The sequence below is a fragment of the Salmo trutta genome, unplaced genomic scaffold (genome assembly GCF_901001165.1).
Source record: "Salmo trutta unplaced genomic scaffold, fSalTru1.1, whole genome shotgun sequence".
NCBI lineage: Eukaryota > Metazoa > Chordata > Actinopteri > Salmoniformes > Salmonidae > Salmo > Salmo trutta.
The window spans coordinates 18,582-29,335 of record NW_021823149.1 but is presented as its reverse complement, the minus strand read 5'-3'; the positions used below and the strand labels follow the sequence as shown (position 1 = coordinate 29,335).

The following is a 10,754-nucleotide window of genomic DNA, read 5'->3' as shown; positions in this document are numbered from 1 at the left end:
ACAGCATGATGCAGTACAGGAAGTACTTTGACATCCTTCCTCTCACAGCATGATGCAGTACAGGAAGTACTTTGACATCCTTCCTCTCACAGCATGATGCAGTACAGGAAGTACTTTGACATCCTTCCTCTCACAGCATGATGCAGTACAGGAAGTACTTTGACATCCTTCCTCTCACAGCATGATGCAGTACAGGAAGTACTTTGACATCCTTCCTCTCTCTGTTTTCCTCTGTCAGGTGTTCTCTAATCGAAGCCTGAGGTCGGCCGTACTGCTAGTTGTCTTTCCCCCCAATAGTTAGTCAACTGATTGGTTAGTCCACTCAACCAGGTCTGAATCAATCCCTGATTAGAGGGGAAGAATTGCAACCAGCAGTACTTTGTGGAATGGGTGATGATCATGATGAAGACCTGCCCTTAATGTCGGAAAGGAGGGAAGGATGCATGTCTAAAGTATTGAAACAAGCAAAGGAGAAAACATTTGGGAAATGGAACGCGTCCGCAGCCTGAATGTAAGCTACATTCATTAGTAGAGTGATTACACACACTTACGCATGCACACACACACACACACACACACACACACACACACACACACACACACACACACACACACACACACATTCACCATGCATGCACAGCCTAGCAGGAACACTGTATGCTGTGTAAGGCAGCTCTTCAACATCCTGCAGTAAAGGTGTGTTTGCTATACGAGGGAACATGGGGAGAAAAGAGGAATTCATGTTGCTGTTTATATGAGCTTTGGCCAAATCCAACCTTGAACTGTTGCACCAGCCAAGCAGCAACACACACACACACACACACACACACACACACACACACACACACACACACACACACACACACACACACACACACACACACACACACACACACACAGTCAGGTACACCTACATCCTTACCTCAAACACACATAACTTCCATTCTACCCATATCAAGGTGTATTTGTTTTTCCCTGCCCACCGTTTTACAGTGTAGGTCCTCCCAAAGCAGGTATTTCCCCCCTACACACACACACACACACACACACACACACACACACACACACACACACACACACACACACACACACACACACACACACACACACACACACACACAGTCGCGGCAGTGGTACAGAGGGTGGCTGTCTGTGGTTTGAGTTTGAAGCCGTTGCATTGATAACCAGTAGCTGTGACTGGGAGACTGTGTGTCCGTCCCGCCTCGCTCTCCTCCTCTCCTCCTCTTCTCCTCTACTCCCTCACCCAGTCATTCTCTCCTCTTCTCCTCCTCTCCTCCCTCACCCAGTCACTATCTCCTCCTCTTTCCTCCCGCCTAGTCAATCTCCTCCTCCTTGCCCAGTCACTATCCCCTCTTCTCTCCCCTCACCTAGTCACTATCCCCTCTTCTCTCCCCTCGCCTAGTCACTCTCTCCTGGGCCACCGCTCTAGGACTGCTCTCCCTCTTCTCTGGTGCTAAGGTCATTTTTGGTCCCTTTTCGGTACTTTTTGGGTCCTGTTCCAGTTGGATCTTTCAGTCATCATGATACCCTCTCCGCCATTGTTCCTGTTGCTGCTCGGCCTCATGGGAGCGCACGCCACCGCTCCCGTGTCCGTGGACCTCCGCACCGCCGCTGCCATGGGTAAGAACCTCCTGACCTCTAACCCTGAACCATAATCTAAAACCTAAACTCTAATTGTAACCCTTAACCTCTAACCGTTAGATATAACCCATATTGCCTCCACAATAGGTCAAGAATCATGATCCACTGACTTGGACTCTTAGCCCAACCCTAACCCCTAACCCCTAACCCCTAACCCATTATTCCTAACCCCAGTTTGCCCCTGACCCCAAATGGTGCAGTCACTTAGCCTCAGAGTCCCCTAAACAACCATCGTACCCTTTCCTAACCCCTAACCCCTAACCCATTACTCCCAACCCCTGCATCTCTCCATCTTTCGGTCTTTCCTCCTCCTGGTGGTGTCTGCTGTGTAGAGTGGAACAGCCAGAGTGGGTTCTAGAGAGAGATTATACGGCTGCTGGGCTCCCAAGTGGCGAAGCGGTCTAAGGCACTGCATCTCAGTGCAAGAGGTGTCACTGCAGTCCTTGGTTCGAATCCAGGCTGCATCACATCCGGCTGTGATTGGAAGTCCCACAGGGCGGCGCACAATTGGCCCAGCGTCGTCCGGGTTTGGCCGGAGTAGGCTGTCATTGTAAATAAGAATTTGATCCTAACTGACTTGCCTGGTTAAATAAAGTTTACATTAAAAAATAGAATCACACAGAGAACTGTGTCTCAGTGATTGTTGGTGGTCCAAGCTGGTGGTCCAAGCTGGTGCTGGGTCGAGGCTCTTTAGGGTATAGAGGTGAATAGAGTTCTTTCTAGCTGTTTAATCATGTGGCTGGATACTGACTCAAATTGAGTCAGTCAGGGAACATTGAATGGATGTTATAATTTCAAAGTATTTGTTTTTGTGTTAGAATAGTTTATTAAGAGTTTGTTGCTAGTGGGAAGTGTCAGTGTGCTTGAAAGTTTGGTGTTGGTATAAGTATTGTAATGAATTGATAATTTAGGTGTTCAAGTGTGTGTGGTTGTGTGTGTGTGTGTTGGATGTTAGAGGAGGTACTGTATAAACTGCTACAGTGAGGGAGCGATGGAGGTGAAGGGGGAGAAGGGAGATCAGTGATGTTGCATAAACATAGAGCATGAACAATCACATACAGCTACACTCTACTACATACAGCTACACTCTACTACATACAGCTACACTCTACTACATACAGCTACAATCTACTACATACAGCTACACTCTACTACATACAGCTACACTCTACTACATACAGCTACACTCTACTACATACAGCTACACTCTACTACATAGAGCTACACTCTACTACATACAGCTACACTCTACTACATACAGCTACACTCTACTACATTCAGCTACACTCTACTACATACAGCTACACTACTACGTACAGCTACACTCTACTACGCACAGCTACACTCTACTACATTCAGCTACACTCTACTACATACAGCTACACTCTACTACATACAGCTACAATCTACTACATACAGCTACACTCTACTACATACAGCTACAATCTACTACATACAGCTACACTCTACTACATACAGCTACAATCTACTACATACAGCTACAATCTACTACATACAGCTACAATCTACTACATACAGCTACAATCTACTACATACAGCTACACTCTACTACATTCAGCTACACTCTACTACATACAGCTACACTACTACGTACAGCTACACTCTACTACGCACAGCTACACTCTACTACGTACAGCTACACTCTACTACATACAGCTACAATCTACTACATACAGCTACACTCTACTACACTCTACTACGTACAGCTACACTCTACTACGTACAGCTACACTCTACTACGTACAGCTACACTCTACTACACTCTACTACGTACAGCTACACTCTACTACGTACAGCTACACTCTACTACGTACAGCTACACTCTACTACATACAGCTACACTCTACTACATACAGCTACAATCTACTACACTCTACTACGTACAGCTATACTCTACTACACTCTGCTACATACAGCTACACTCTACTACGTTCAGCTACAATCTACTACGTACAGCTACACTCTACTACATACAGCTACAATCTACTACGTACAGCTACACTCTACTACACTCTACTACGTACAGCTACACTCTACTACGTACAGCTACACTCTACTACATACAGCTACAATCTACTACATACAGCTACACTCTACTACACTCTACTACGTACAGCTACACTCTACTACGTACAGCTACACTCTACTACGTACAGCTACACTCTACTACGTACAGCTACACTCTACTACATACAGCTACAATCTACTACACTCTACTACGTACAGCTACACTCTACTACACTCTGCTACATTCAGCTACAATCTACTACGTACAGCTACACTCTACTACATACAGCTACACTCTACTACATACAGCTACACTCTACTGCCTCTCTCTCTCTACTGCCTCTCTCTCTACTGCCTTTCTCTCTCTCTACTGCATCTCTCTTTCTCTCTCTACTGCCTCTTTCTTTCTCTACTGCCTCTCTCTTTCTCTCTCTACTGCCTCTCTCTCCCTCGTTCTCTATGACTCACTGTGACTCTCTCTCTCTGTTTCTCTCTCTAGCTTGCTGTATTATGTGTATTTTACTTTGTTGAGGTGACAGTAGACTGAGCTGTTTTTGGAAAACGTATCTTCTCGCTCTCTCTTTCATCATCTTCATCATCATCATCGTATCTATAACTCTAAATCATCTAAGGCTTCCTCTCAGTCTGGTTCAGTCTGGTTCAGTCTGGTTCAGTCTGGTTCAGTCTGGTTCAGTCTGGTTCAGTCTGGTTCAGTCTGGTTCCGGGTGAATAATACATTCAGACTCATTGACCTCTCATTCTCTCTTTTTGCTCCCTCTATCTTGTCTCCCTTTCATACCATCCCTCCCTTCCTCCCTCCCTAATTCCCCACCCTCTCGCCCTTTATTTGCTCCTCCCTCTTACCTTTCTCCTCCCTCCTTGCATCCTCATACCTGGTTCTCACTCTCCCTCTCCACTCTTTCACTCCCCCTCCCCACTCTTTCACTCCCCTTTCCACTCTTTCCTCCCACTTCTCCCTCTCTTCCTGTCCCCCACCTCTACAAATCCCTCTTCTCTCAACTGAATTTGAAGAGAATATGAACAGCAGAATTGACCAGCCATTGAAGATTTTCTGAATATGAATTTGAATAATAGTAATCATTGTCAGTAATAATAATCAACCCCCCCCCCAGCGGCAGGTCTGTGTAACACTCGCCCTACAGACCTGGTGTTCATCGTGGACAGCAGTAGAAGCGTGCGTCCGTCAGAGTTCGAGCAGGTCAAGGTGTTCCTGGCCAAGGTCATCGAGGGACTGGATGTTGGACCTGACGCCACACGGGTCGGAGTGGTCAACTATGCCAGCCGCGTCAAGAATGAGGTGTGTGTGTTTGAGTGGTGAGATATAGAATTTTAATGGACTCCATAACTGTCCTTACATTCACTGATGTCCACACGTTCTGTATGATGCCCCCTTCTGACTCTCCTGAGTACTACATCACAGTCATGTTGTCCCCAAAAGTTCCACACACACACCCACACCCACACACACACACACACACACACACACACACACACACACACACACACACACACACACACACACACACACACACACCTAACTCTTGTCTCTCTCCAGCTGTCTCTGAAGACCCATAAAACCAAGGCAGGTCTGGTAAAGGCTGTGACTAAGATCGAGCCCCTGTCCACTGGCACCATGACCGGCCTTGCTATCCAGTTTGCCCTCAACGTAGCTTTCAGCGAGGCTGAAGGCGCCCGTGTCAAGTCCCCAGACATCAGCAAGGTAGGTTAGACGCACACCAGACCTGGGTTCAAATCCTATCTGAAATCTTTCAAATACTTACATTTTCTTTAGCCTGCCTGTAGTGCCAGATGGGTGGGGTTTACACTTTTGGGACTTTTCTATTTGGTCCATTGCAACAGGCAAGCTCAATCAAGCACCTTGGCCTTTACACAACCCTTATCGCCATTTTGTGTCTGGTTCCTAACCTGGTTCCTATTAATCAACTAGTCTATCCAACTAATGTGGTATCGTTGCCATGTCTCCTCCAGGTGGCCATCATCGTGACAGACGGTCGTCCCCAGGACAACGTAAAGGATGTGGCGGCGCGTGCCCGGGACGCAGGTATCGAGCTATACGCTATTGGCGTAGGGCGTGTAGACCTGAATACGCTGAAGCAGATCGCCAGCGAGCAGCTGGACGACCACGTGGACTACGTAGAGAGCTACTCAGTCATCGAGAAACTCACCAAGAAGTTCCAGGAGGCTTTCTGTGGTGAGAGAGGGAGGGAGAAAGAGGGAAGGACAGGAAGGACAGAGGGGGAGAAAGAGGGAAGGACAGAGAAGAGGGGGAGAAAGAGGGAATGAAAGAGATGTTAATCATAAGATGGCCATACTAGAAAAGACTAACATTACAATATGGTCTGATATGTTACTGATGAGGGGTCTGTTCTAGTGTGGCCTATTGACAAGGGAGGGAAGGGAGAGAGGATGTGTTTGACGGAGGGAGGGAGGGAGGGAGGGGGGAGGGAGGGAGGGAGTGAGGGAGGGAGGGGGGGGGTTGGAGAGGAGTCTTCACCATCATCGTCCTTTTCTTCATCCTCACCAAAGGAATTGGTGGGTGTGGCTAGGGTAAGGTGTCAATCTTCAGTAACTCCTCCTTCTCTGAGGGGTGAGACTGAAGCTTCTGATTAGTGTTCCACTAGGGTTAATCAAGTCAAACCAATCAGCTCCAGCCTTGGGCGGGCCCATTTGCTAGCTGTTTGAATGGCGCTTGTATATAGCCAATCATGTTGGATAACCCTCCCAGGGGTGGAGCTGCATGTAAACAGGGATGGCTTCCTATTGGACGAGCCTATACCTGACAGTGATATAATTTGGAAACTACCAATTACTTTTTCTAATTCCAATTTCCACATTTATTTTCAATTGGGACAATAAAGCTATTTGGTCTAAAGCAGGTACAAGTCTCTCCAATCTCTCCCACCCCTGTCTCTTTAAAGATCCACTGTCTTCTACAACAAACATCAGATTCCAGTAGATCCTACCGGATTCCTTTTAAATCACTAGATCTCAGTGGATCCTTAAAATCAACTGTAGATTTTCCTCCAGTTTTCAAACTGACATAGTGTTATTCTGTCCCCTAACCCCCACCACCCCTGTGTGTGTGTGTGTGTGTGTGTCTGCGAGCGTGCTTCTACGTGTGCCTGCATGTGTGTGTGTGTGTGCGTATCTGTGTGTGTGTGTGTGTCTGTGCATGCATAAACACAGTGGCGGACCTGTGTGCCACTGGAGACCATGACTGTCAGCAGGTATGCATCAGCGCACCAGGGTCATTCAAGTGTGCCTGCAAGGAGGGCTTCAGTCTACTGGAGGATGGCAAAAGCTGCAGCGGTGAGTGTGTGTGTGTGTGTGTGTGTGTGTGTGTGTGTGTGTGTGTGTGTGAGAGAGAGAGAGAGAGAGAGAGAGAGAGTAAGTCTGTGTGTGTGTGAGAGAGAGAGAGAGTGAGTGAGAGAGTGAGTGAGTGAGTGTGAGAGAGAGAATTCTAGAATGTATGAGTATTGTAGAATTTGAGTGTGATGTGTAAACATCCTCCCTCGTATCCCAGCCTGCAGTAATGCTGCCACAGACGTAGTGTTCCTGATCGATGGTTCTAAGAGTGTGCGTCCAGAGAACTTTGAGCTGGTCAAGAAGTGGATCAACCAGATCGTAGACAAACTGGACGTCTCTGAGACCAAGGCTCACGTTGGACTGGTCCAGTACTCCAGCTCTGTGAAACAGGTGTGTGTGTGTTTTTTAATAACATGAGATTACAGGATTAGAATTTCAGGTTCACTTTATTTATGTATTATTGTGAGAAACCTTTGACTAACTGTGATGACTCACAACCTCCTCACCCTCCTCGTCCTCCCCTCCTCCCGTCTCAGGAGTTCCCTTTGGGTCGTTACAACAACAAGAAGGACCTGAAGGACGCGGTGAAGAAGATGGCCTACATGGAGAGGGGGACCATGACAGGACAGGCCCTGCGCTACCTGAGCGACAGCAGCTTTGCGCCGGCCGGTGGGGCAAGGCCCGGGGTGGCCAAGGTCGGCATCGTGTTCACTGATGGACGCAGCCAGGACTACATCGGAGACGCCGCCAAGAAGGCCAAGGAGCAAGGTGAGGGAGGGAAGAAGGGAGAGTGTTTAAGTGTGTGTGTGAAAGGATGTGTGAATACATGTGTGATCATCTCCAAGGGTCAGTCATGTTCATTTTGTGACGTATTACTGTGTATCCACTCTGCATGAGGTGTTAAAGTGTGTGTGTGTATGGTCTTTCTAACACCTCCCCTCTCTCTCCCTCTCACCCTCTCACCCTCTCCCTCCCCTACTCTCTCCCCCCACTCCCCTCTCTCTCCCTCTCACCCTCTCCCTCCCCTACTCCCCCCCCTCTCTCTCTCTCTCCCTCTCACCCTCTCCCTCCCCTACTCTCTCCCCCCACTCCCCTCTCTCTCCCTCTCACCCGCTCCCTTCCCTACTCTCTCCCCCCACTCCCCTCTCTCTCCCTCTCACCCTCTCGCTCTCTCCCCCTCTTTCTCTCTCTCCCTCTCCCTCGAACCCTCTCCCTCCCCTACTCTCTCCCCCCACTCCCCTCTCTCCCTCTCACCCTCTCGCTCTCTCCCCCTTCGCTCTCTCCCTCCCTCGCTCTCTCCCTCCCCTACTCTCTCCCCCCACTCCCCTCTCTCCCTCTCCCTCCTCACTCTCTCCCCTCACTCTCCCAACTCTATCTCTCTAGGTTTTAAGATGTATGCTGTGGGCGTGGGTAATGCTGTAGAGGATGAGTTGAGGGAGATAGCATCACAGCCAACAGGAGAACACTACTTCTACACTGCAGACTTCAAAGCCATGACAGCCATCGCTAAGAAGCTGCAGATCAACATCTGTCAAGGTCTGACATACACATACACACACACCAACACACATTCACACACACACCTGTTTGACAGAGCTGGAGTACTGGACCAGTCCAACGTGAGCCTTGGTCTCTGAGACACGATCTGGTTGATCCACTTCTTGACCAGTTGCAAGGTTCTCTGGACGCACACTCTTAGAACCATCGATTAGGAACACCATGTCTGTGGCGGCCTTACTGCAGGCTGGGGGGACGAGGGGGGATGAGGGGTATTAAATAAATACACATTACACTCAAAACTCTGCACTACACATATTTAATCATTCTCTCTCTCTCTCTCTCTCTCTCTCTCTCTCTCTCTCTCTCTCTCTCTCTCTCTTTCTCTCATTAAATCACACACACAGAATGTCTTCCCTGCTTATAAAGTAAATCTCCACTACCTTTGTGTGACTATGCTGTCTGTCTTTACAGAGGAGGACCCATGTGAATGTGACTCTGTCGTTAAGTTCCAGAAAAAAGTAGAAGAAGCCTTACAGGCACTAACGAAAAAACATATCCTTTACAAGAGTGTGAGAGTAAGGTAAAAGTGTTGTTACTACTGTGTTACATCTGTCTTGCTGTGGTTTCCTTGACTCTGATTTCACTGGAGGGCGTGTCGAAGAGGATCGCTGCACTGGAGAACAAGATCGTCTGAGGACACACATACCCCAAACATCCCCCACAACACACACCCTGTTTTTACTTCCTGTTGAGTCTGAAGAGGAGTTTATGACCTCTGAGCTTTGACCCCCGCCCCATTTCTATTTAGCACGCCTCTCTCTCTGCCTCACCTTGTCCATCACTGTGTTTCCTGGAGATGGAGCACCGGTCGCCATGGCAACTCATCTTCTGTCTGTGCCTCTGAAAGTCTCCCCCCCATAGGCAGCCTGTGTGTGCGTTAATAAAAGTCTTCCCTCATAGGGAACCGATGTTTGTAACACTGAAGGGTCCTATCTTTAAGGCGGCCTGTGTGTGCACCCTGTTAAGGCTTCCCTAAAGGCAACTTGTATCTCGTCCTTCCCAGTGGAACAGGACATCAGTTCCATCGATCGTTTGGTTGTTATGTGTCTCTCCCTGCATCTCTCACTCTCATCTCTTCCTTTCCCATGTTGTCACCATACGAAGGTATCTATTTTGTATGGAATATATATATAAAGGTAATTTAATATAATATTGGTCTTAAAGATACGTGTTGATGATTTTTTTATTTTCCTAAATAAAGACATTTCAGGAAGTATACATTGTTAATATAAGTGGAGAAGGTATGATACAACTGAAGTCATCATGATCATGAGCTACACAGTGTGAGGAACAGTGTTCACTGGGAGTACTGAAAATCAAACCAAATTGTATTTGTCACATACAGGTGTTTAGCAGATGTTATTGTGGGTGTAGTGAAATGCTTATGTTTCTAGCTCCAACAGTGAAGTAATATCTAACAGTAATAGCTAACAATTTCACAACAATACACACAAATCTAAAGTAAAGGAATGGAATTAAGAATATCTAAATATTTGGGTGAGCAATGTCAGAGCGGCATAGTGTAAGATACAGTAGAATAGGATAGAATACAGTATGTACATATGAGATGAGTAATGCAAAATATGTAAACATTATTAAAGTAACTAGTGTTCCGTTATTAAAGTGGCCAGTGATTCCAAGTCTATGTATATAGGGCAGCAGCCTCTAATGTGCTAGTGATGGCTATTTAACTTTATTTAACAGTCTGTTTATTTAACTCAGGTGGTTCTTGTCCTTGATTATAATTTTGGCCTTCCTGTGACATCGGGTGTTGTAGGTGTCCTGGAGGGCAGGTAGTTTGCCCCCGGTGATGCGTTGGGCAGACCGCACCACCCTCTGGAGAGCCCTGCGTTTGCGGGTGGTGCAGTTGCCGTACCAGGCGGTGATGCAGCCTGACAGGATGCTCTTAACTGTACATCTGTAAACGTTTGTGAGGGTTTTAGGTGCCAAGCCAAATTTCTTCAGCCTCCTGAGGTTGAAGAGGAGCTGTTGCACCTTCTTCACCACACTCTGTGTGGGTGGGCCATTTCAGTTTGTCTATGATGTGTACACCGAGGAACTTGAAGCTTTCCACCTGCTCCACTATGGTCCTGTCTGTGGATATGCAGAGGGGAAACAGCAGAGCAGAGGGGGTGCTCCCTCTGCTGTTTCCTGAA

The 10,754-nt window shown here is 47.5% G+C and overlaps 1 protein-coding gene across 2 annotated transcripts; it reads left to right on the top strand.

The window, feature by feature from the left end:
• The first annotated feature begins 1,342 nt into the window (after positions 1-1,342).
• On the top strand, positions 1,343-9,816 carry matn1 (matrilin 1). 2 transcript variants are annotated; one of them, XM_029747943.1, is made up of 10 exons: positions 1,350-1,641; positions 4,824-5,008; positions 5,267-5,431; positions 5,701-5,923; positions 6,919-7,041; positions 7,256-7,428; positions 7,575-7,806; positions 8,422-8,574; positions 9,010-9,090; positions 9,183-9,816. In XM_029747943.1, the coding sequence occupies exons 1-10, from the start codon at positions 1,542-1,544 to the stop codon at positions 9,230-9,232; spliced, it is 1,485 nt and encodes a 494-aa protein (XP_029603803.1). In that variant the 5' UTR covers positions 1,350-1,541; the 3' UTR covers positions 9,233-9,816. The 2 variants fall into 2 exon arrangements, with proteins under 2 accessions (XP_029603804.1, XP_029603803.1); XM_029747944.1 differs by lacking the exon at positions 6,919-7,041 and having other exon boundaries at positions 1,343-1,641; positions 9,010-9,089; positions 9,181-9,816.
• Positions 9,817-10,754: the final 938 nt, after the last annotated feature.